Raw genomic sequence first — 24,698 nt, forward strand, 5'->3', positions numbered from 1 at the left:
CCACGGGCTCCCTAATTGCCAGTTTTCTCCCAAAGCGGGAGGCCAGCGCTATTCTGAGCCACCCCTGTTGCTGGCGGCTTGCGGCCTCTAGAGAGGAGCCGGCCGAGAGCAGAGCCAGGCTGGCGTGGAGGTGGCTGTGGAGAGGGCTGGCGAGGCCAGAGGGGACTGTGCTGAGACAGGCTGGCAAGTGGCCGAGAACAGAGAACAGACGTGGCAGAGAGGGCTGCCTGCTGTCCCAGCCCAGGCCCAGCGTGGTGCTCTGTGCAGCCAGTGACCTCCTCCTGCCTTCCTCAGGGACCCCCCTGCCCCCGTGTGTGCCCAGAATAGTGACCTCAAAGCAGCCAGGGCCATTCATTCTTTATTCGGATGTCATAAAAATCACTACAAAAACTTTACAAAAGAGCCCGAGGGAACTGTTGGCCTCCCGTCCCGCTTCAGCCCCTGAGACACCTGGGCAGTGGAAGAAGAGAGAGGAGGAAGGGAGAGTCCTGGCGATGCCGGCATCTCCTAGGAGCAGCGGGGCGTCTGTGGTGACAGGAGCATCAGGGCAGGTGGAGGCTGGAGGGCCAGGGGCGCGTTATGGCAGAAGTGCCTATATGGAAGGCTAGGCCCCCACCCACAGAGCCAGACAGGGCTCCACCGCTGGGGGCCTAACTCTCCTCTCCCCAGCCAAGGTATCCAATCCCTCCTGTGCCCCCTTCTCTGGTAAAAAAAACGTGGAAGTGCCCCAACCAGCTTTGGGAAAGACCTTCCTACCTTCCTGACAAGAGTGGACCTACAGCTGTCCCTTTGCCCAAGCTCCAAACAAGGACAACATTTGAGCCACTTTGGAAGAAAGGATGTGGGATCCAGACCCGTTATTCCTGGAGTCCTGCCCTCGACCTGGCCCCACTCACCCCAAACTCCCCGGGAGAGGAGAGGAGACCGGAGAAGATGACTCCCTCTCCGCTCCCAGACTGCCCACCCAGGCCCCTGCTGTAATCCCACCAAGCCGTCTGGAAAGAGTCCCAGGAGTGGAGAGGTTGTTTCAGGCAGGGACTCAGGATGCTGGCAGCTGGCCTCTCACTTGGGGCAATTAAGTTGAGGGTAGTCCTCCTCTGAGGGGGGAGCAAGTTTCAAGTCAGGACCGAAGGGCTTGTCTCCGCGGGGGAAGGCTTTCTGATTCTGGAAGTAGTCCCTGTCAGCCGGCGAATCCTGCTGCTCCTTGCGCTCCCACTCCGCGCTGGGGTTGGGGTTCCTCACACTGCCCACGAAGAGGGGCAGGCTGGTTGTGTCCTCAAGGATGAAGAAGAGAAAGGGGCGGTTCACGCTGAAGGAGGAGAGAGACATGCGGGACATGGCCGTGCCGGTAGCGGCGGCCGCCTCCACGCCAGCCTCGCTGAGCTCCAGCGTGGACCGATGCTGCACGCTGGTTACCACCAGCCTCTGGTCAGAGATCCCACGCAGGTCTGGGGCCTGGAACAGTTCCTGCAGGCCTGCCCAGGATAGGAGGTGACAGGTCAAAGCTGCCTTCTGCCCCACAAGCTGCCCAGACCTGCCTGGGACGATATTTGGCATTCTGGCCAAGGGACTAGTCCAACCCACAGATCCCTGCTTAACTCTTACCTAATCTCCAAGTATCAGCTTCAAGGTCACTTCCTCCAGGAAGCCCTTCCCAATCCCCTGCCCCAAAGTCGGGACGGGTGCCTTTTCTCCAGTGAAGGGGAGAGAAGCCCTCTGTCTTATCCCTTATGCTGAACTGTAAATACCTGATTCCTTATCTGCCCACCTGCACGTGACTCAGTCTTGTCAGCTGGGGACACCCAGTGTCTAGGGCAGCGCCCCTGCAGGACAGCCGACAAGACCCACATGCTACCCAGGCTCTGGAGTCTGCAAAGTTCACTCTTGGATGGAACAGGCTGTCATTCCCTGGGGCACCCCAGCTCAGCCCAGGAAAGAGAGTCCTGGGGGTGGGGGGTCCTAGGAAGCCCTCTGACCTCCCAAAGCTCCAGAAAAGGCCAGGACACCAGTCTGCTCTGACTCGGATCCACAGCCAGCAAGGGGGCTCCCTGCTCACCCGCTCTGCCTAGCCTGACCCAGAGGGTGGTCCCCTGCCCAGCCTCCTTACCCAGCCGGCTGAGGGTGGCCACCAGGTCCAGCTGATAGTTGAGATGCAGCCTGGGAAGCCGGACCTTGGTGGGTTTCTCTCGAAGTAAGGGCTGGTGCAGGATGTCCCAGCTCAGGTTGGCCAGCACTTGGGACACGTTCCACTCAAATTGGGTGGGTAAAATGACCACAAAGCTCATGTTGTTCTTAAACGGAAAATGAGCCACCTACCAAGGCGGAAAGGAGACCATGTGAGAACAGGAAAGTGCCCAGACCAGCTGGGGTCTGGGTCAGTGTTCGCTTCAGAGACAGATGGACCAGGGCTTCCGGTCCATTCTTCTCAGGTGTGTGTCTGGGCTCCCCAAGCCTCTACTTCCTCACCCATGAAGTCGAGTCATACTACTTGCTCACATGGCAGGCAGACCTGTGACACTCCAGTGGAGTATCAACACATCGGCTCAAAAAACGGGGACTTCCTCTTCCTTCATCTGTTACCAGCTGGCCCTGTGATTTGGGTCAAGAAATCCCCTCGGTGTCTCAGATTCAGACCACTCCAGGTTCTGCTGGGGAGCCACTGCAAAGGGTGGTTCTCTCCACACCACACCCCTCAGTAGTGACTCTGCCCCACTGTATGTAAGACTGCGCTCTGAGGTAATTTCACATGAATGGGGTTCCTGCAGCTACGTAAGTATGAGAAGCACTGGGCTCCATGATTCCTGACAGCTGCAGATTCTTTGGTCTCTAGACAGAGCAGCCAGGCAGCAGAACCCCTGGGTTGGCGGAGGGGGAAGGGGGAGCCCCACATCTCACTGCCTGGGTCTGCCTGCAGAGGGTGTGAAGAAGAGGGCTGAGGCCAGGACCCAAGAGACAGTGGGCAGGACACAGTCTGGCAGGAGCTGCCTATCAGGGTGGAAGGGAGAGAAAAGGGATGCTACTCCAAGGGCCTGCGCTGCCCACAGCCCCTCTCAGGAGAGCTACAGAAGGCTGAGGCCTGTGGCATGCTGCCTTGGGAAATTAACCAACATGGCCGCCTCTGCCACAGCTGACTGGCCCAGGGATCCACACTCAAACTGAGAGGACCACACTGTGGCCAGAAGCAAGGGAGGCCTTCCCTTAGACAAGTCTCACATAGCGCTCTATCCAATCAGAATGTTCCAGAAGGATATGGACACATCCATCTCAACCAGATCCTCCCTTCTAAGAAGAACTGTGACAGGTCACAGAGCCCAGGCTCAGGCATGCCTTGGCCTGAGTGGCTCTGTAGCCATTGGATGGCTTCCTCCGCAGCCCCACCAACCCATGGACCCTGGTAACAAACCCCTATAACCAAAGATCACCTGGTTCTCCATTGGGGCCCCTCTTCAAAGAACACTCCCTCACCGCTGGATCTAAAATACCTTCCCCAGTCACTAAATGATCACTTTCTTTTTTCCCCCATAGCACATACCCTATCTGAAATGATCCTGTGATTTAGGTTCATTTGTATACTTTCCTTTCCTGTTGAGAGCAGGGACATGGTCTCCCATGTGCTAGTGAGTTCCCATGTCTAGGACAGTATCTGGCACACAGAAAATGCCCAGTATCGTTTTATGAGCTTCATGAACTTCCAAGAGCCTGGAAGCTCAGTCCCCCAGGTTGGGGGGGGGCTTCCAGAGCCACCTGTATCAGGGACATGACTGCAGGGAAGGCAGGGCACACCCCCCTTCACCCCTGTGCCTGCCCACAGCCCACCCCTCCCTACACCACCTCCCAGCCTGGACAATCAGGGCTGACCTGTATCTCAGGCTGCTCCAGCAGGAACCAACGCAGGGGGTACGTGTGGGCATGCATCATGTCCACAGGCACTGTGAACTGCTCGTTCAGGTGGAAACTGTCTCTCTGGGTGAGACTTGGATCAAACTTGCTCCTCCAGAAACCTAGATCCAGCAGAAGGCAGGGGCCATGTAGACCCGGGCAGGGGGAGGTTCTCTACCACCCATCTCTTCTCTGTCCCACCCAGAACCCATTCAAGGGACAAAAGGTAGAGGTCAAAACCCCAAGGGGCACTGTGCCAGGTGACACTCAGTTGATCTGAGGTTTCTTCCCTGCAGCATTTTTGAAATCTGGGCTTGCTTTTTTCTTGTGCCCCGCCATGCTCCCAGGAGCACCCCCCATCTCCCCACCAATTCAGTTTCCTCCTAGGGTTCTCTCTTTACAACAGCCTCATCCAATTCCTGGGGCCCCTCCTTGGCACACTGTTACCTGTTTCCTACCCTCCCCCAAGCCACAACCCGAAGAGCTCCCTGCCTCGTGGCCCAGCCCTGAGGAGAAAGAGAGACTCTCAGAACAAAGGTTTCTTCACAGCCCGGTTCAGCCTATGGGGCAGGAATAGGGGCAGCCTATGGGGCAGGTGGGGGACCTGGGGAGAGGAGGAACGCACTCTGGAAGTGGATGGCATTGAGCAGAAGCAACACTGTGTCATCTGGCAGCTCAGAGAGGAAATCCTCAATCTTCCCTTCTGTAGCCTCCTTCACCCATTGGTTGATGTTCAGCAGATCATCCCCCTTCCTACCCGTCAGGCTCACGGGCTTTGCACCAAAGAGCTGTTCTGATTGTTCCAGAAAATCCTCTTTGATGGGAAATCCTATGCAGAAGGGGCCACAAGTTGTTCCCAGGGGCTTGAGTTCCAGAGCCACCAATCCTCAGACTGGCAACCTGAGGCCAACCCCATCCCCATCACCCCTGTCCACCCAAGAGCATTATAGGGAGATCCAAGCACCAACACCTACCTTTCTGCAGGTACATTCTGGCAGCCAATCGGAATGCCCCAGGGCCCAGGTCCTGGCAAAGGTGGCTCAGTAGGTGAGGGAGGCAGGGCCCTGAGTCCACATGCAGCACCTGCTCTAACCTCCGCAGTGTCTGGTTCTGAGCACCTGGAGGGGACCACATTGGCTGTGGCCCAGGCTGCCGGCTCTTTCCCGGCCCTGCCGTGCACTCCAGTCCCTGTTGAATGCCCGTGGTGCACAGGCATTCACCTCTCGCATCCACTGAACACCCCCAAGTTCCACCTTCATCTCTGCTGCTGGCTATCTTGGGTGACCTCACCCCGTCCAAGTTGTTTTCCCTCCCTGGACCTCGGTTTCCCACAGTGAGAGCCTCCGGTCCGGCGAAGACAGTGGAGCTACATAAAAATCACCAGAAGCTTATACTTAGGTCCCATACCCAGGGATCTGACTCAAGGAATCTGGAGGTGTGCCCAGGAATCTGCCTTTTTACCAAACAGCCAAGTGCCCCCAATGAAGGAAGCACCCACTAGTAAACTGTGGAGTAGTGAGTTCCTACTGGCCTCTCAGCTCTGCTGGTCTAGACAGACGATGTTACGGTACCTAGTGCCAGGTGAGACAGGGCCAGGGCCACACTCAGAGGCGACAGGATGAGGTTGGGGCTGGTGGACCTTTGGGCGACCAGGGAGAACAGGTCTGTGGTGAAGGCCATCATGGCCTGGGCCAACCTGCGGGTCTGCTCCGGAGTTGGGGCCCCCTTGCAGTCCCTTTGGGACTTCTTCAGGGCAGTATGGCCATGGGCCTCCTACAAGGACAGATCAGGGGTCAAGAGGGTTAAGGAGTCAGCTCTGTGTGGAGGATCCCTTTCGGAGTCCCTGTGCCTGAGAACAGCAGGGCCTTGTCTCAGTCCTGACGAGAGAGGGACGAGGAAGGGTCACACAAAGGCCTGATAGAGACCGGGTCCTTCCCTCTGGTGCCTCCCACCCTCGGTCTTCTGGGCTCCGCCTCATGGCCCCGCCCCCCGGTTCCCTCGCCCCTGCTGATTGGCCCTCCTCCCTCGGACCCCGCCCACCCTTCCCCCAGCCCCACCTGGTTGTACCTGGTTGCCCAACTTGAGGAGGGTAAGCGGGGGCAGCTTTTCCTGGGTCTGCCCGCTCATTAGCTGAAGAAGGGAGGAAGCAAATGGAGCGTGACCCTTCCCACAGGTTCCCCCACCCTTGCGGGAGCCACAGGTGAGGCCCCTCGGGGCCTTCCTCCCCTTCATGCCTCTCCCTCCCCAGTACCTGCTGGTCCAAGGGCTCCATGGCGCTGGCAGGAGAGAACTGTTGAGAAAAGGATGAAGAGAGGAGAGGGAACCCCCTTAGAGCCAAACCTTCCCCTGATTCAGCCCCCTCCTTTTCCTGCCCGGACCCCTGGCGCTTCCCCACCTGACTCCCGGCCCCACCCAGACCCAGGCCCAGGCTCACCACCACGCTGGAACCCTGCAGGCAGGACAAGCTGAGCACCAGGAGCCCCCAGAGCAGCGCCATGTTCCTGTGCGGGACAGGAAGCCACTGTTCCCACCTGGCGGCACTTCCGCGTGGGATCGCACTCCCCACGCTGCCTGGCTTGGCAGATCCTGAGCCTCTACCGCTGAGGGGACACCCAGCTACTGCCAGCACACCCCCAAAAACCAGTGGTGGTTCCCATCTCTGTGGCATGGGATGGCCCCCTGAATTGCTTTTAACCCCTCTGTATTTTCCAGTTTTTCACATTTGGGGCACTGAAAATGGTTTGGTTCATAGGGAAAATAGCAAAACAAAAGAAATCCTCATTCTTCAAGGCCTGGCCTTTTGAGTCCCACCTGGATTGGAATCCAGACTCTGTCTCTTCCCAGAGGACCTTAGATAATTTCCCTTAACTCCTCTGGACTCTGCCTTTTCTTGTAAAATGGTAGCAAAAGTCCCTACCTCCTCCCATGGTATATTGTGAGGACCAGAATAAGACAGTCTTTGTGAGCCTTGATTACAATGCCTGGCACTCAGTAATAGGGCTGTTGTCCGCCTAGCCCAAGGCCCCTCCTCTGGGAAGCCTCCCCTGAAGCCTCCTGTATACTGGGGCTCCTATCCAACCTGCTGTCCACAGGGCCCACCTTTTCTCGCTGGTCTGGTCTTGACCACAAGGGTGGACAGGCCTGAGTCCCTGAAGTCTCAGCGGGGTTGGTGGGGTAGGCTGGAGAGCAGCATTGTTGACCCAGCCAGAGAGCCCAATGAATGGCTCTGGACAAAGCCACCTTTGGACTTATGGGAAACACAGGCCTTGGCCCCCAACTCTGTCCAGGTCGGCTCCGGGAAGCCAGGCTGGCAGGTGGAGATGGGCAGGTCTTGGTCTGGCCTCAGAGCAGGTCCCACACACTCCAACCCCGCCTCCATCTCAGGGCCAGTCCTTCCAAGGGATCCTTCTATCATCCCTGGCCCCACCCCCATCACAGGGCCCCTGACCTCCAACCTGGGCTTTTGAATTGTTTTGTCAAGAAAAGTCCTCCGGTTTTTCAAGTCCCAGGGGGAGTCCTGCCGGAAACCCCACCTTGGCTCCTCATCCCCCCCAGGAGGCTGGGAAATGAGAGGCCTTCTGAATCAATTCACTCCAGGCCCCCTCAGCCAGGACAGCAGCTCTTACCTCCTCTCCTGCCCAAACAGCAGGCCAAGCCACCCCTCCCCTTGTACCTCCGCAGGCTCCTCGCTGCTGCACACGATGTCCTCCTCTCTGGCCCCACTTGGGTACTCCCCACACTTTGCTCAGGCTCCAGTCAGCCTAGCTGAGCCCTCCCCTCCCACCGGGACCTTTGCTCTCAGCCAACCCCTGTTCAGATTGCTTTCTCTTCTGGTAAATATTGACCTGCACATCCGGTTAAACATTGATATTGGGGCCGGAAGCCCCATTCCCACCAAGGCATCTAATCCTGAGACAGCTACCTGGAGGCCCTGTGGATTTGGGTCCCCCTTCCTTCCCCCCAAGCCTGGAGAAAGGAGGTTCAGGAAAGTTGAGGAGAATGTTCTCATCTGTAGAGCAGATCCAGGAAGGACAGGGGCCTCCCAGCAACCCCACTCTAGTCGGTCAGAGAGGCTATGTGACATGCCCAAGGACAGAGCTGGGCTCAGGGTCACATCCAGCTTCCCACTTCCAACCTCCTTTCCTCTCCCCCATCCTGAGGGGAAGGAAAGGGAGGCCGCAGGAGCCTACGTGGAGAACCCAAGATAGGATGCCCATCCCCAGGCCTTACAAGCACAGGATCCTGATTGGCTGCCTTTAGATTAGATCTGGAAGGGGTGGGGAGAGGAGAGAGAGCCTCAGCCCCAGCCAGGATCCTCCCAGCAGGAGCACTGCCTCCTTACCCTCCCCCAAGGCTGAGGGTTCAAGAAACTGGCCTGGGGCTGCATGCACCAGAAGGCCTGTCCCCTGGAGCACCCACGGGCAATGATCAGGCTGTCTCCCACCTTCCTGCCCAGCTTCTCGCCCTCTCCTCAAGGCCCCGGAAGCTGCCCATTCGTAATTCTTCCCCACCCTGATACCACCATCAAGAAAAGTATCCCTCAGTTCCATGGCTCTTCCAAAGGATTTATTGGTCATATTTACATCTATTGCAAATAATGAGGAGGCAGCAGGGGCACAGGCTCAGACCTCATCTCTGCTCCCGAATATGAGGGTCCCAGGATGCCTGGGTCTTCCCGTCCCCTGGGAGAGACCTGAGATGCAGAGATCATTCTTGCCCCTTCTCTCAGGGTGTCAGACCATGAGGGTTCTGGGCCCAGGGGCTGCCTCCTCAGTTTCAAGGCACAAACACTGTGGTGAGGGTTGGGCAGGCAAGGCAGGGGGTCACTCCTGGCCAGGCACCGGCTGGCCCACTCCCTCTTCCCTTCCCTGGTCCTGCCCTCTTTCTTCCCCTACTGGTCCCACACTGGGCAGGGCCCGGCTGAGTGGACACTTAAACCCCAGCCCAAGGCCCTAACTCCTGGACCACGGCCAGCCCTCATTAGAGGCTGGAGTCCAAGCACCATCAGTGTCCTGGACTGCAGCAGCTGTCCTGTCCTTGTGAGACTGGGGTACCGAGCTCAGCAAGGTGTGGGGGCATCTTCGGCTGGAGACTGGCTGAGCCGGGGCCCATCTCCGTTCCTCTTCTCAGAGCTTCCCTGTCCTTATGTAGACCCAGAGGGCAGAGCCAGGGAGAAGGGAGGGCAATGCTTTCCCATGCTCTCTCTCTTGCTTCCTGCTGACTAGGGGCAGCAGCTCCCCCAGGCCGTGAAGGAGATCCTTTCTGGCAGCACTGGTGGTTCTGGCAGTTTGGGACCCTGGACTCCTGCCTCCCCAAAGCTTGCAGGCCACATGGCCACTTGGAGTGTGGGGCCTGATGCTTGTGCAGAGGGAGCTGCTGGGAAAACACGGATGAGGGAGGGACTCCTGGGGGGGATGTCTGCCCACCCTCATGGGCCGGCCCTGCCTCAGCCTACGCCAGGAGGCGGATGACCCCATTGTCCGAGCCTAGCAAAAGGTGGCGTTTGGTGGGCAGCAAGGCCAGGCTGGTGAGCGTGCCTCGGAAGTTCTCAGAGCTGAGCTTGGTGGTGGCCTGGGAGGGGGGCTCGAGTAGGGAGCAGACGCCGATCTTGTTGGACACTGTGCCAGTGACAACCTCGCTGCCATACAGGTCGAAGGTGTGGATGGGGTCAGAGGCAGACTTGTAGTGGTGCGTGGGCTTCTGTTCCAGCTCCTTCCACACGGTCAAGGAATGGTCGGAGGAGGAGCTGACCAGGACACTGCCCTCCACCGCCTGCTCGGGGAGAAGAGAGCCTGAGCCAGCCAGACCAGGGCCCTCCCATGTGCCCAACGAGTTCCAGGGTCTTCTGTTTACTCGCACGGGATCTCCCAGGAAGACAGAGGGGTCCTGGGCAGGAGACCAGCTGCCTCCTCCACCACATCATTTAAGGGCTGGTTGACGTCACTGTGTTCAGGTGTCTTTAACCTAGTCATCACTGTAACTTGGGCACTCACTCTAGGCATTGTGTGTGGCATGCCATATTACCAAATTTAATTTTCAGGACAACTCAATGACGTAAATGCTCTTGTTATTCCCATTTTACAGAGAAAGAACCCGAGGCTCAGAGAAGTTAAGTAATCCTCCCAAGGTCAGAGAGCCAGTAAGTAGCACTGCCAGGATTAACACCCAGGCTGACCCCAAAGCCCTCCAAATTCGTCCCTGGAAGGTCCGAACTGAAAGCTACCTGGACCCCTGGGCCCCCTGGGGTCCTGGACACAGCTGGGGCCAGTGTGTCCTTAGCAGTGGCAATGCAGGTCCCCTGGCTGCAGTCAGAACAGGGAGGAAGTGCCAGCTTCCTGGAAATATCCTCCCACAAAGAGCCCTGTTCCTCCCCTGCTGTCCCTCCCCGGGCAGTTCCCTGAAGTCTGTGCCTGAGAATGGGCGGGGGTAGGGGTAGGATCCCCAGGCGGGGACGGCCCTGCCCCCATGAGGGCAGCCCAGCATGGGACATGGACTCTGTTCCGTGGTCTAGGGGCAGTAAACAGCCTCCCAGCTGAGCTTTATTTAACCTGAACTGGGTCACGGACAGGGCCTGACCCCTGATCCTCCAAGCAAGGCAAATATGGACAAGGGTTACTCATTAGAACATCCCCAGGGAGCAGCAGGGTCAGCTCACCCCCTGCTTCCCGCCCCCATGGCCTGCCTCTGGCTCCTAACCCTCTGTGTCCATCAGCCCTGGGGCAGGTAAAAGGGAGATTAACTTAGCTGGAGCCTGTCCTGGGTAGGCCCTAAGAGGACCTAGAGCAGGGGCGGGGCTGAGCAGTGAGGAGGGGAAAGGGACCTGTCAGTCACCTTGATCTGCAGGATGTCCCCTTCATGGGCCGGCCAGCCACGCAGAACCAGGCCAGTACGGGTGTCCAGGAGCACCATGAAGCCCGAGGAGAAGCCAGCCACCACGCTACGGCCACTGGGACTGACGGCCAAGGAGCGGACAAGGCCGGGGTTCAGCCCACCGCCGAGGCGGAACTCATGCTGCAGACAGAGGGAGATAAGCTAAAGTGCCGCCCCAACCCATTTCTCCGTGAGGTCCCACTCCCTCCCAAGCCCACACAGTTGAAAGGCCTGATCCTTTATCCCCGCCCCCTCTATCAAGCAGAGGGCCCCCCCTCCATCTCAGGTCAGGCCCAACCCCCCACTCAGGGTTTGCTGCTGTGGGTCATTGGTCTAAACGACACTCTGGCCTTCTCTCTTTGGGGTCTCTCCTCCCTGCCAGGCATCCAGGCCCGGGCTCAGGGAACCGGACGGCCCTGACCTGCAGGCCAGGCTTCCTGCAGTCCACGAAGCGCAGGGTGGAGTCAGAGCTGGCCATGGTGATGCTGGTATGGGGGGCAGGCATGACGGCCACAGCGGTCAGGGGCACACGGCTGTCCCATGGCTCCATCATGCGGAGGGTCTTCCCTGGGAAGGAAAGGCACCGTGGATCTGGGGTACCAGGAGCTGACAGAAGCACCCCAACTCTTCCTATCTCCCTGACCTACCCTGGATCTGCTTCTCATATTCCAGAGGACCTCAGAAAATGCTGAAGATGCTTTTTGACTCTCCCACCTTCCTACTTCTGTGGCCAGGCCAGGCTCCGGTCCCCAGAGCAACCTCTTCTTTTCCCACGGCACCCCCTGATCAAACACTACTTCTCCTCAGTCTACCTCAACACTACCCAATCCCCTCTGCCTTTAAAAACCTTATTAACCTTACTTCTCCTCCCCCATGATGCCAAAATACAATCAAGCAACCATTTGCCAAACTTGTATGACACGCTACATGTTAAGCCAAACGCCTATGTGCATCATCTTCTAACCCCGTTCTGATTCCCATTTTACAGATCAGGAAAATTAATGCTTCCAGCAGTAAGGTGACTTTTTCAAGGTCACCCAGCAAATAAGTTGGCAGAACCAATTCAAACTCAGGTCCAACTGCTCTTCTGGGCGGCCTCACTGGGTCATCCCACCCCCTATACCATTACGCCCCAACCACCCAACCCTGGCTCCTCGAACCCAGAGGCCTGGCAGCGCCCAGGATGGCAGCAAGAGAACAGGTCTCACCTGGACCCACTCACCTGTGAAGGGGTCCCAGACGTGCACGGCCCCGTCGCAGCTCACCACATACTGCGGGGCCTCGAGCTGGCCCACAAAGAAGACGCTCTTGCGGTGCTGGGTGTAGATGAGGCGCGGAGCCGTCTCACTGGTGCCATCCCCGGAGTTGTAGAGTGGCCAGAGGCGCACCGTGCGGTCCTTACTGCCACTCAGGAAGAAGTCCTCACTGCTCAGGGGTGCCACACACTTGACGGCCCCAGAGTGGCCCGGGAAGCTCTGCAGGCGGATCTGGTGGAAGTGAAAGTGGGCGTCCTGCTGGCTCACGCCAATCTCGTACTGCCAGTAGGCGAGCCAGTTCCCACTCAGCCCGTGGGCGCTCCGGGGCAGCTCCCGCTTCAGCGCGTTGTCCTCCTCGCTGCTGACGCCCCCACTGCCCGCCCCTGGGACAGGGCCCAGCAAGCCGGGGCTCTCGGGCTGTGGGTCGTCAGGAATCTGGATGCGATTCCCAACCAGAACGCTCCCAAAGGTCCCTGAGTGGCTGTCATCCCGTGGGCCACCCCCATTCTGGGGGTCCCACTCGGGGCCCGTGTTGGGCACAGCAGGTTCCACGCTGGCCGGGCTGCGACTGCTTGGGCTGATGCTCTCCAGGTACAGCCCCGCCAGTTCCCCAACCAGCTCGTGGTTGGGGACGATCTTCCGGATGATGTCACCTAGATGGGAGGGTGGGAGTAATCCTAAGATCAGGGAAGATGGCAGGCAGCTGCCACCACCCCGCCAAAGCTTGGGAACAGAAGTCAGGGCAGGTGCTGGCTGTGAACTCTCGGCAAGTATCTCTTCATCTCTGAGCCTGTTTCTTCCCTAGGAAGACATGGATTCGCTCACATGCACATCCTCTGTATGTGCTGGGGACCATGTGGCACATGGGAAACAGAATGGTGAGAAAGACAGCCAGTGCTCCCCCTCTCAGGACCCAGATTTCAGTGGAGGAACAATAACGTATCTGAACACAAGGCTGTTCTTCCCATTCAAAGAGACAACACACATAACCACGCAGCAGTGCCAGGCCTGCAAGGTATAGTGTGAGGCTACACAGACGGTGGGCTACTTATTCCTCCCAGAAACTCCTAGAGATGTCCGTACATCGGCCCAAGGCCCCTGCCTTCCCCAGGGATACTCTAGACCAGCTCCCATGCCTCCCTGCCGGCAAATGCTCACTCTCTGTTTATGTGTCACCTTGGGACAGTGAGGTCTGACGCACAACACTGTGCTGAAGACCAGCTACAGGGTCTGGGGGGGCAAGGGGAGCACAGAGCCCTCCCAGGAGAAGAGACAGAGCCACAAAGGCTTTGCAAGGGAATGTGACGGGGCAGTACCCAACAGGCAGGAGAAGGGCACGTAGATTGTGTACGCCATCTCCAAGGTGAACACCTTCTGCAGCTCGTCCAGCAGGCTGGGGTCCACTAGCCGCTGCTGCCCGTCGGAGAAGGCCACCTCTGGCAGCTGGCCCTCGCTGCGGCCCACAGCATCCAGCTTCAGATCCTGGGGGCAGGACAGCCCAGGGCAAGTCAGCTAAGTTCACGGCACCTGCCCCGCCCAGTCCAGCCAGGTAAGGGAAGCAAGTCTGCCTACCTGGTGCTGAAGCTCGTGCAGCTGAGAGAAGACTTGAAAAAAGGTGGCCACAGGCTCACTCAGGTGCTGCTGGACCATCTCCTGCCCAATGCGCAGGCATATGAGGGCGATGAGGCTGATGGTTTTCACACACAGGACAGTCCGGGCCTGGGCCCCACTCGGGAACCTGGAAAGAAAGCACACAAGCTCCAGCGCCCCCCTTACACTGACCCCCACTCTGCAGGACTTGCCCAGAATCTACCAAAAAGCCTTCAATGAACAGAGCTCCAAAACTGATTGGCCCAAATGAGATAAGGAAACTGAGGCACAGAGAGGAGTTGCGGCTTGCTCAGGGTCGCACCGCTGGATCAGAACCAGGACTCCTGACACCCAGTCTCACTCCCAAGCTTCCCAGCCCCTCCCAGGCAGCATCCCCAGCTGGGCTACTCCCTGCACAGGGGTGGTGCAGCAGCCTACCCAGTGACGAGGGAAGTGAGGAAGCTGAGCACAGGTAGTAAGACCTCGTGGCTGATTCGGGGCAGGATGTCCATGAGGGTGGTGTCCGAGAGGTACACGATGATCTTCTGGGTCAGGGTCACCGCCGCCAGCAGCCCTGCCTCCTTACGGCTGTTCAGTCGACTGGGGCCTGAGGTGCTACCTGGGGCCACCTAGGGCCACAGAGTAGATGAGGGCCAGGCTGCCCATGGACCCCTGGGACCCCCAGATTGCTCAGGTCTGCCCTCAAGCTCCTCGGCCTCCCCTGAGGCTGCCCCAGCAGTGACTGACCAGATAGCTGATGTAAGGCAGGTACTGGTAGGTGAGGACAGGCTCCCCGTACAGATGAGCGATGTGCAGGAGGCAGCTGAGCACAGGCCCAGACACTATATCGCCCAAGACTGGCCTCTTCTGGTAGATGTTGCCCGCACTCAGTGGGGGGCTCTCCCCGCTGCTCATCGTGAACTGCTGCCGAGTGGGCCCTGCCGAGGAAGAACCAGTAGCCTCGAGCAGCTCATGGCAGGCAGTGGGGAGGTCAGTCTTCCAGGAACTAGGGTAGCCGCTCCCATTCCCTCTAGCCTGGGGCCCACACCATGCCCTACCCGAGGAAGGAAGTAGCTTACAGACAGGGACCTGGCAGGGACGTGGAAGTGGGAAGGATGCCCTACAGGGGGCTGAGGACAGACAGAGGGTTGAGATGGAGCCCCCTCTCCAGCACCGACTGCAGGTCTTACCAACGTAGCAAGATGTCAGCAAGCGGAGCAGGTTCCGGGCCACATAGCGAGAGGCCACAGTGGGGCCAAGCCTGGCAGACAGCCAGCGGACCATCTTGCAGGCCGTATCTGCAAGGCAGGAGCAGGCCCTGAGCTCATAGATAACGGTGGCTTGCCACTCCTCTCACCCCACCCCCCAGCACCCCTCCTAGACAATCCTGGTGCAAACCTGCCAAGCAGCCTGTGCCCCACACTGTTTCACAGTGCCAGAGGGGACCTGTGGCTTTAGGACTGCCCTAGGTGACCCTGGCTTCCAGGCTGCTCCAGAATCCTCCCCTCGGGTACAACTTGCAGGAAGGTCATCCTTTCAGTGAATCTTCTTAAGCTGCTAAATGAGGCCTGGCCAGGCCCTAGCTCCCTCCTACTATGGCCTGTCCTCCCTCTTCTTCCCTCTAGTCTCCTTGTCTAACCAGGCCAGCCTTTCACTGCTTCTCCTTTTTTTTTTTTTTAAGATTTTATTTATTTATTTGCCAGAGAGAGAGAGAGAGAGAGAGCTAGCTCACAAGCAGGGAGAGTGGCAGGCAGAGGCAGAGAGAGAAGCAGGCTCCCTGCTGAGCAAGGACCCTAATGAGGGACTCGATCCTAGGACCCTGGGATCATGACCTGAGCCAAAGGCAGTGGCTTAATGGACTGAGCCACCCAGGCATCCCTTTCCACTGCTTCTTTAATGGAGTCACAGAACCTCACACATGCTGATCCCTCTGCCTGGTATGCTCTTCCCACCACAGACCCTACCACTTTTGCCTTGCTCCCTCCTATTCACTGGGCCTCAACTGTCTCTACCTCTTTTTTTCCTCCTAAAGATTTTATTTATTTATTGGAGAGAGAGCACAAGTGGAGGCGGAGGGGCAGAGAGAAAGGAAGAAGCAGGCTGCCTGCTGAGCAGGGAACCCAACGTGGGGCTCAATCCCAGGACCCTGGGATCATGACCTAAGCCAAAAGCAGACGCTTAACTGACTGAGCCACCCAGGCATCCCTGACTCTACTTTCATGGAAGCCTCTCTGACCCCTGAAAACTAGATCTAAGCCCTACTTATAGTTCTTTGTAGTACCTAGCCCTGTTCTTTACAGCACTGCTTTACCTAAGGTACCCTCCTCTGCTAGGAGTGAGCTCCAGGAAGGAAGGCCCACACCTGTGCCACACGTGAATCTGTTCAATCCACTCCTTGGTGCGGACAAGGTACTTAGAAATGCTGAATAAAAACCAGAGTAAGGGGCGCCTGGGTGGCTCAGTCGTTAAGTGTCTGCTTTCGGCTCAGGTCATGATTCCAGGGTCCTAGGATCAAGCCCCGCATCAGGCTCCCTGCTCAGCAGAAGGCCTGCTTCTCCCTCTGCCTGCTGCTCCCCCTACTTGTGTGTGTGCTCTCTCTCTCTCTCTCTTTCTCACTATCAAACAAATAAATAAAATATTTTAAAAAAGGAAAAAAACCATATGATCATTTTAACAGATGCAGAAAAGCATTTAACAAAGTACAACACCCATTCATGATAAAAACCCTCAACAGGATTGAGCCCCGCATCGGGCTCTCTGCTCAGGGGGGAGCCTGCTTCCTCCTCTCTCTCTGCCTGCCTCTCTGCCTACTTGTGATCTCTCTCTGTCAAATAAATAAATAAAATCTTAAAAAAAAAAAAAAACCCACCCTCAACAAAATAGGTTTAGGGGGAACATACCTCAACACAATAAAAGCCTTATGTGAAAAACCCACAGCAAATATCATCCTCAATGGGGAAAAACTAGGAGCTTTTCCTCTAAAGTCAGGAATAAGACAATGATGTCCAGTCTCACCACTGGAAATTCAAACCACAGCAATTAGACAACAAAAAGAAATAAAAGGCATCCAAATTGGTAAGGAAGAAATAAAAGAAGTACAACTTTCACTACTTGTAGGTGAACTGACACCATATACAGAAAACCATAAAGACTCAAAACCAGGGCGCCTGGGTGGCTCAGTGGGTTAAGCCGCTGCCTTCGGCTCGGGTCGTGATCTCAGGGTCCTGGGATCGAGTCCCGCATCGGGCTCTCTGCTCAGCAGGGAGCCTGCTTCCCTCTCTCTCTCTCTCTGCCTGCCTCTCTGCCTACTTGTGATCTCTGTCTGTCAAATAAATAAATAAAAATCTTTAAAAAAAAAAAAAAAGACTCAAAACCAAAAAACTACTGGAACAGATAAATGAATCCAGCAAAGTTACAGGATCCAAAATCAAAGTACAGAAATCGGTTGCACTTCTATATGCTAATTATAAAGCAACAGAAAATAAAATTAAGAATCACATTTAAAACTGCACCAAAAAAAAAAAAAAAAAAAACAATGCTTAGGAATAAATTTAACCGAAGAGATAAAAGACCTATACTTTGAAAAATATAAAACATTGATGAAAGAAATTGAAGACAACACAAAGAAATGGAAAAGCATTCTATGTTCATGGATTAGGAAAATGGATATTGTTAAATGTCTAAACTACCTAAAGCAGTCTACAAATTTAATGCAATCTCTATCAAAATACCAACAGTATTTTTCGCAGAACAAGTACAAACAACCCTAAAATTATTATGGAACCATAAAGGACCCTGAATAGCCAAAGCAATCTTTTTTTTTAATTTTTTAAAAGATTTTTATTTATTTATTTGACAGAGAGAGGTCACAAGTAGGCAGAGAGAGAGGAAGGGAAGCAGGCTCCCTGCTGAGCAGAGAGCCCGATGCGGGGCTCGGTCCCAGGACCCCGGGATCATGACCCGAGCCGAATAGCCAAAGCAATCTTGAAAAAGAAAAGCAAAGCTGGAGGCATCACAATTCCAGACTTCAAGTTATATTACAAAGCTGTAGCAATCATAACAGTATGATACTGGCACAAAACAGACACAAAGATCAATGGAACAAAATAGAAAAACCACAAATAAACCCACAATTATATGGTCAACTGATCTTCAACAAAGGAGGAAAAGACTATACAATGGGAAAAAGACAATCTCTTCAACATATGGCAAAAAATTGGACAGCTACATGCAAAAGACTCATACTGGGGATGCCTGGATGGCTCAGTCAGCTAACTATCCTACTCTTGATTTCAGCTCAGGTCTTGACCTCAGGGTCTTGAGTTCAAGCCCCACACTGGACTCCACCTGGCATGGAGCCTACAAAAATAAAAATAAAAAAAGGAATCAAACTGGCCCACTTCCTTACACCATACACAAAAATAAACTCAATATGGTTATAAAAAAAAAAAAAAAAAAAAACACCTCAAAATGGATTAAAGACCTAAATATGAGACCTGAAACCATAAAAATCCCAGAAGAGAGCACAGGCAATAATTTCTCTAACATCAGCAGTAGCAACATCTTTCTAGAAATGTCTCCTGAGGCAAGGGAAATAAAAGCAAAAACAAGGGGCGCCTGGGTGGCTCAGTGGGTTAAAGCCTCTGCCTTTGGCTCAGGTCATGATCTCAGGGTCCTGGGATGGAGATCCACATCGGGCTCTCTGCTCGGCAGGGAGCCTGCTTCCTCCTCTCTCTCTTTGCCTGCCTCTCTGCCTACTTGTGATCTCTCTCTGTCAAATAAATAAATAAAATCTTTAAAAAAAAAAAAAGCAAAAATAAACTACTGGGACGACATCAAAATAAAAAGCTTCAGCGCTGCTAAGGAAACAATCAATTAAAACTAAAGGGCACCCTAAAAAATGGGAGAACGTATCTGCAAATGACATATCTGATAAAGGCTTAGTATTCAAAATATATAAAGAACTGCTACAAGTCAACACCCAAAGCACAAATAATCCAACTAAAAAATGGACAGAAGACACGAACAGACATTTCCCCAAAGATATCCAAATGGCCAACAGACACATGAAAAGATGCTCAATATCACTCACCATCAGGGAGATGCAAATTAAAACTATAATATCAGGGCGCCTGGGTAGTTCAGTTGGCTCAGCATCTGCCTTCAGCTCAGGTCATGATCCCAGGGTCCTGGGATTGAGCCCTGCATTGGGCTCCCTGCAGAGAGGGATTCCCCCTCTCCTCCTTCCCTCCCCCCACTCATTCTCTCTCTCTCTCTAGTAAATAAATAAAATCTTTTTTAAAAAGTTAAAAATAGGGCGCCTGGGTGGCTCAGTGGGTTAAGCCGCTGCCTTCGGCTCAGGTCATGATCTCAGGGTCCTGGGATCGAGTCCCGCATCGGGCTCTCTGCTCAGCGGGGAGCCTGCTTCCCTCTCTCTCTCTCTCTGCCTGCCTCTCCGACTACTTGTGATTTCTCTCTGTCAAATAAATAAATAAAATATTAAAAAAAAAAAAAAAAGTTAAAAATAGTACTATAGGGTAGTGATCCAATAACTGCAGTACTGGTGTTCACCCCCAAAATACAAAAACACTAAATCAAAGGGATACATGCACCCCTGTTTTTGCAGCATTTACAACAGACAAACTATGGAAGCAGCCCAAGTGTCCACTGATAGATGAATGGATAAAGAAAATGTAGTATAGTTGTGCCTGGGTGACTCAGTCAGTTAAGTGTCTGCTTTCAGTTCAGGTCATGATCCCGGGGTCCTGAGATTGACTCCTGCATCGGGCTTCTCACTCAGCAGGGAGCCTTCTTCTCCCTCTGTCTGCTGCTCCTCTTGTCTGTGCTCTCTCCCTCTCTGATCCTCACCAAAAAAGTTCTTAAGAAATAAGATGTAGTTTATATATATAAGTGGAATATTATTCAGGCTTAAAAAAGAATCATACCCTGCCACGCCCAACAACATGAATGGACCAAGAGTATAATGCTAAGCAAAAAAAGTCAGAGAGAGGGACCAATCCCATATGATTTCACTCACAGGTGGAATTTAAGAAACAAACAAGAGCATGGGGTGCCTCGGTGGGGCAGTCGGTGAGGGTCCGACTCTTGGTTTCGGCTCAGATCATGATCTCAGGGTCGTGAGACTGAGCCCTGCATTGGGCTCAGTGGTTGGTGCAGTCTGCTTAGTGTGCTCTCTCTCAAATATCTAAATCTTTAAAAAAAAAAAAAAAGGCAAAGGAAAAAAAGAGAGAGAAACAAAAAAAAAAAAGACTCAACTCTAGAGAACAAACTCCAGAGGGGAAGAGGGGATGGGGTGGAGAAAACAGGTGATGGGGATTAAGGATTACTTGAGTCGTGATGAGCCCAGAGTCTTGCATAGAATTGGTGAAACACTATATTGTACACCTGAAAACTAAGAAAACACTCCAGGTTAAATATACCGGAATTTAAATTTAAAAAAATAAATAAATAAAACAAAACACCCACAGGGCGCCCGGCTGGCTCAGTCAGAAGAACATGGGACTCTTGATCTCAGGGTATTGCGTTCGAGTCCCATGCTAGGTGTAAAGCTTACTTCGTTCAATAAATAAATAAGTGACCAGAGGACTGTTTGGCCAATACCTTAAGGCCTGAGAACTCACCGAGGAGGATCTTCTGTTCTTTGCCCTCCGACTGCTCAGTCAGCGGCTCCTCTTCTTCCTCCCCATCTGTCTCGCCACCGCGGGCCACCACCGTATCCAAGGACAGCACAGTGTCAGAGAGAGTGAGTTCAGAGGTCCTGGTGATCTCGTCTTGCTCCCCGTCCCCCTCCTCCTCCTCCAACACCACCACACAGCCTTCATCCTCCTCCTCTTCCTCCTCTGAGCCCTCGCTCTGCTTCAAGTCCTGGCTGCTGTCGCCTGACCTGAGGCTGCTCTTGTCCATGGGAGCACCCCCTTCCTCGGCAGCCCGCTCCTCGCCCAGGGAGGTCTCGCTGGTGCTGCTCTTGTCACTCAGCCGACCCAGGCTCACAGCCTCGGCTTCCTGGGGCTGTGGGGACTCTGTCACATAGAGCCCAGCCTGGAAGTCCTCGGTCTCAGGGAGATAGGCCTGGTCGTGGAAGCTGACACCAGACGTGTAGTCTGGGAGCCCCAGGCCCGAGGAGGCTGCAGGCTCACCATCCATCGGCATCTCCTCCCTGAAAGCACAGGAGCTGGGCCTGGCCCCCGGGAGCTCACTCTCCTCGTCCTCGGGGGCACCCACCAGGCCCTTGCTTTCCTCCTGAGAGGCCTCCACACCAGCCAGCACCTGTAAGACGTGGGGCAGCAGGTGGATGAGAAAGGCCTGCAGGCCCAGCCGCACCATCAGCTGGGCCACAAAGCAGTCCGTGTACAAGTAGAAGCGGCCGTGTAACCTGCAGGGGCTCTCGTAGGCACCGATGAGAGGTTTCAGGAGGTACTTATTAGCATTTCTGGGGCCCAGGGCCTTAGCGACCGGTTCAAAGAGGTACCAGGCTGCGTACACGGCCGTGTGCTCCTCAGACATGAGTGACAGCACGAAGGGCAGCAGGATCTCCAGCCCCTCCGGGGTGATGTCACTCAGCACCGCCCCCAGTTGCTGCCACAGCGCGAACACCAGCTCCCGCCCCTGGGCCTCGTCCTCCACGCGTCTTGCCTGATACAGGAGGATGAACTTGTGTAGCGCTGGGAAGTACGGGGGGAAGGGAACCACAGAGCTGAAGGGGCTGAGGAGCTGGGCCGGGCAGGGAGGGGGCAATCCCTGGGAGACCGGCCTGTACTCAAAGAGTGGGGCTAGTTTGCCCCTCCCTGCCACCGCAGGGCATTCGGGTCCACTCAGCTGCAGGAGTTTGTCCAGCACGGGCTGCAAAGACACGGGGACCTCCTTGGGGTGACGTAGGCAGAGCCCCCGGACGGCCTCAAAGCGTACCCACAAAGAGGCATCAGGCGGCAGCATTCGGACCCTGGTGGCAAACACCATCTCAGCCAACAGGACCCCCAGCGCCTGCATGTCCCGATGGAGAAGTTCCTGCAGTTGCACGGGTGGTTGGATCTGGGGCTGCTCAGGCACTTCCAGCTGGCTCCCAAGGCCTTTGGTCAGAAAGTTGCCAAGTTTCTCCAGCCCTTCCAGGGCCTGCACAGGATTGAAGCCCTCAGGAAGAAGAATCTTCCCCTCATCCCCTTCCCCAGGGTCTGCACCGGCAGGTTTGTTCCTGCGGCCTGGCCGAGAGGCTGAGGCCACTGAGAAAGACAGGAGGCCTGGTGGGGCTTGACTGGAGACAAAGGAAGAGGAGCCTAGCTGGTCACCGGCTTTCCCCGCTAGGGAGATGGAATCCAGAGCTTCCGTGGCCTGTTCCAACTCATCTTCCCCTGCCCCGGGCCTGTCTCTGGCCCAGCCAGCCTCGCAGGGAGTGCCCTCCAAAACCAGCCTGCCCGCCCCATTCGTAAGCTGTCCTGGTAAGTCCTCCCGGCCGGTGCTCTCCTGGATGGTCTGGAACAACACTCTGGGAATGAGTGGGGGCTCAGAGGCCAGGGCAGGAGCCCCGGCCAGGCGCTGGGGGTGCGGCTGATCGAAGAGCTGTACGACGCCATAGCTGGTCAGGTGGGTGTGGGCATCCACCAGGTGCAGACACACGTTCTTCTCCTTCACAGCTTCCTTGCCCTGCAGTTTGTAGCCAAAGGTGAGGTCGATCCAATGGTGCAGGTCCTGGGACACCTCTCGGCTCTCCAACAGGGCCCGGTGGGCGGACACGAACTCGCGGCTAGAGCCGCACCAGGCTGGCACATCCAGGTCAGGCATGTCCGGGTGGATGGAGGAGAAGATCGAGGGGTCGGCGTAGAACTCAGGGATGCACTCATCAGGTGTCCAGCTCTGCATGCGCTCCATGCTGGCAGGATACTCGTGGGGCTCCCACTGTGCCCGCACGTGTCCACAGAGCACGGAGCGGGGCGTCCGCCGAGCCTTGTACACATAATATGTGATGTCGGAGAGCACGTCTGAGATGTGATGAGGAACGTGAGGTGGCTCCCCGCCCCCCGCACCACCAGCTACAAATGCCTGCCTTGTCATCTCGTATGTGAAGTCCAGCTGCTTGTCCCCCTTGTTGAGGCGGAACTTGGACTTGCGCAGGTCTCGAAAGCGCCCGTGGGGGGTGGTGAAGTCCACCACCCAGGGCAGCACTGGGTGGTAGTTGGGATCGCCCTGCCGTCGACCCGCCAACCTGTTTAGCTGCATGAGGTAGTGGAAATTGCTGATGCGGCCATGGACCCAATCTAGCACAAGACCCCGAAGTTCCTCCCGGCAGGTGGGACACCTGGGTCCCTCTCCTCCCTCGTCTCCAGGTCTGACGCCTGGCCCATTCTTTGCCACAGGGCTCTTTTCATTCTCATCCTCCTGAGGCCTCTCGTAAGCACTCAGGTCCAGCCGGAGCTCGCTGCAAAGCTTTTCATCTACGGCGATGTGGTGCAAAGTTAGGGCCCCGCAGGCCAGTCCCTGGCGGTGACAGGCATCCATGGCCCTCAGCACACGGAAGAGAATGAAAAGCACCTTGGCTTGGCTGTTGGTCAGCTTGGCAGGGCTGAAGGTGACAACATCGTGCAGGGAGAACTGCACGTATGGGTGTACCACGTACAGCATCTCTGGAGACTCGAGCAGAGCCTCAGCTCGCAGAAGACTGGGACAGGCCAGGTTACCCCGAGGGGGACAGGCACCCTCTCTTGTAGATGACGGGCCCTGGGGAAACTCACCCACGGACAGGAAGGAACAACCATAGACCCTTTGCAGAGCCTGTCGGACTAAGTCCAACGCGCGGACAGCTGAAGGGGCAGGGCTGTGACTGTAGGGCTGCCCATAAGTGCGGTAAGCATGGCGCCACAGGTTGCGATAATTCTGCGCAGCCACATCCTGCATGAAGCGAGTGAGGGTCTCGGGACTGCTGGAGCCGTCCTCTGAGGGCAAGCCGCTGCCCAGGGGGTAGGACAGCCGCCGTTTCCGCAGCCCGTGCACCTCCACGCGCGTCCAGCCGTGGGGCAGCTTCTGCACAGAGCGTTGCAGAAGAGTCCTCACTTCCGCCTCGCTAAGGCCCTCTGCCCGGGGACAGGGTCCGGGGGGCAGCCGGCGCTCGCGGAGGCTGGCCAGCCAGCGCGCGGGCACTAGGGCCACCACGTGGGTGCCCCCCGGGGCCGGAGCCAGCTGCCGGGCATCGATGTTCAGGTCCCTCTCCACGCTCTGGAGCAGCTCCTCCATGTCCGGGCTTGGGGGCGGGGACCAGCCGTGCGTCCCGTGGGTAAGAGGGACTTCCCGCCCCTTGGTCCCCAAAGCCATCCCCTCCCGGCCGCCTGGGGGCAGCGCGGGGCTGAGCCCGGCCACGGCCCTGCCCGCGACGGCTTCCGGGGTGCCAGGCCGGGCGGGGAGGGATGGGCGAGGGACCGGGGCTGAGACCAAGGCGGCGGGGGGTGGGCCGGGAACAGAGGAGGGGAGTCCGGGGACGCTCTTACCCCTCTGCAAAGTCCTGCGCTCCGGGCGCAGCCGGGCAGGGGCTGCGGGGCGCCTGATTCGGGCTCTGCCGTGACCGGTCAGCTGACGGGGATCACGTGATCACCCCCGCACGGAAACAACCGCACGTGGCTCAGAGGGGCCGGCCGGACCGCGCCTTCCGCCGGCGCCACCGCCTGGCAGACTGCTGTGCCCTCCCTCTCCGCGCTCTTATCTGGTCAGGTGGCGGCTTCGTTTCCTGGGAGTGCAGGGAAGGGGGATGCTGAACCGCCCACGAGATTTCCCCTCCCTTCCCTGCTTCCTCCTGCATGCACCAGAACGCGGATTTGAGGACGATTTTCCCGGGGATTCCAGCCTTTAGCGGGCTGATCCCACGCGCTCCTCTGGTTTTACAGATAAGGAACCGCAGGCTGAGCTGGGGCTTTTGGCATTAGGTCCCTTCAGCGCCTCCATGCTACCTACCAAGTGAACCAGCTTTTAGTTTTCCAACACATTTCTTCAATAACATTACATCTGGTCTTTATAACAACCCCTGAAGTAGAAAAGATAGTAATATTGTTTATACTTTACAAGTGGTAACCAAGCTCCACCAGAGAGACTTGCCCAAGTGGC

At 56.2% G+C, this 24,698-nt stretch overlaps 2 protein-coding genes across 6 annotated transcripts; both read right to left on the bottom strand.

The window, feature by feature from the left end:
• Positions 1-342: 342 nt before the first annotated feature.
• Positions 343-7,949, bottom strand: SERPINF2 (serpin family F member 2). 3 transcript variants are annotated; one of them, XM_032320013.1, is made up of 11 exons: positions 7,506-7,949; positions 6,979-7,186; positions 6,314-6,380; positions 6,131-6,169; positions 5,947-6,009; positions 5,451-5,652; positions 4,854-4,997; positions 4,505-4,708; positions 3,859-4,001; positions 2,108-2,312; positions 343-1,475 (listed from the first exon to the last, which is right to left on the bottom strand). In XM_032320013.1, the coding sequence occupies exons 3-11, from the start codon at positions 6,374-6,376 to the stop codon at positions 1,063-1,065; spliced, it is 1,476 nt and encodes a 491-aa protein (XP_032175904.1). In that variant the 5' UTR covers positions 6,377-6,380; positions 6,979-7,186; positions 7,506-7,949; the 3' UTR covers positions 343-1,062. The 3 variants fall into 3 exon arrangements, with proteins under 3 accessions (XP_032175904.1, XP_032175903.1, XP_032175901.1); XM_032320012.1 differs by lacking the exon at positions 6,979-7,186 and having other exon boundaries at positions 7,553-7,946; XM_032320010.1 differs by lacking the exon at positions 6,979-7,186 and having other exon boundaries at positions 7,506-7,944.
• A 474-nt stretch (positions 7,950-8,423) lies between these two features.
• On the bottom strand, positions 8,424-24,191 carry WDR81 (WD repeat domain 81). Of its 3 annotated transcripts, XM_032320009.1 has the most exons (11): positions 24,089-24,166; positions 20,237-20,882; positions 14,786-14,893; positions 14,343-14,533; positions 14,034-14,224; positions 13,578-13,743; positions 13,322-13,487; positions 11,972-12,658; positions 11,171-11,316; positions 10,711-10,890; positions 8,424-9,651 (listed from the first exon to the last, which is right to left on the bottom strand). In XM_032320009.1, exons 2-11 carry the CDS (start codon positions 20,763-20,765, stop codon positions 9,331-9,333), a joined length of 2,685 nt encoding a protein of 894 aa, XP_032175900.1. In that variant the 5' UTR covers positions 20,766-20,882; positions 24,089-24,166; the 3' UTR covers positions 8,424-9,330. The 3 variants fall into 3 exon arrangements, with proteins under 3 accessions (XP_032175900.1, XP_032175898.1, XP_032175899.1); XM_032320007.1 differs by having other exon boundaries at positions 20,237-24,191; XM_032320008.1 differs by lacking the exons at positions 8,424-9,651; positions 10,711-10,890; positions 11,171-11,316 and having other exon boundaries at positions 12,246-12,658; positions 13,377-13,487; positions 20,237-24,190.
• Between the last annotated feature and the right edge of the window lie 507 nt (positions 24,192-24,698).

Source organism: Mustela erminea, chromosome 18, assembly GCF_009829155.1.
Source record: "Mustela erminea isolate mMusErm1 chromosome 18, mMusErm1.Pri, whole genome shotgun sequence".
Classification (NCBI taxonomy): Eukaryota; Metazoa; Chordata; class Mammalia; order Carnivora; family Mustelidae; genus Mustela; species Mustela erminea.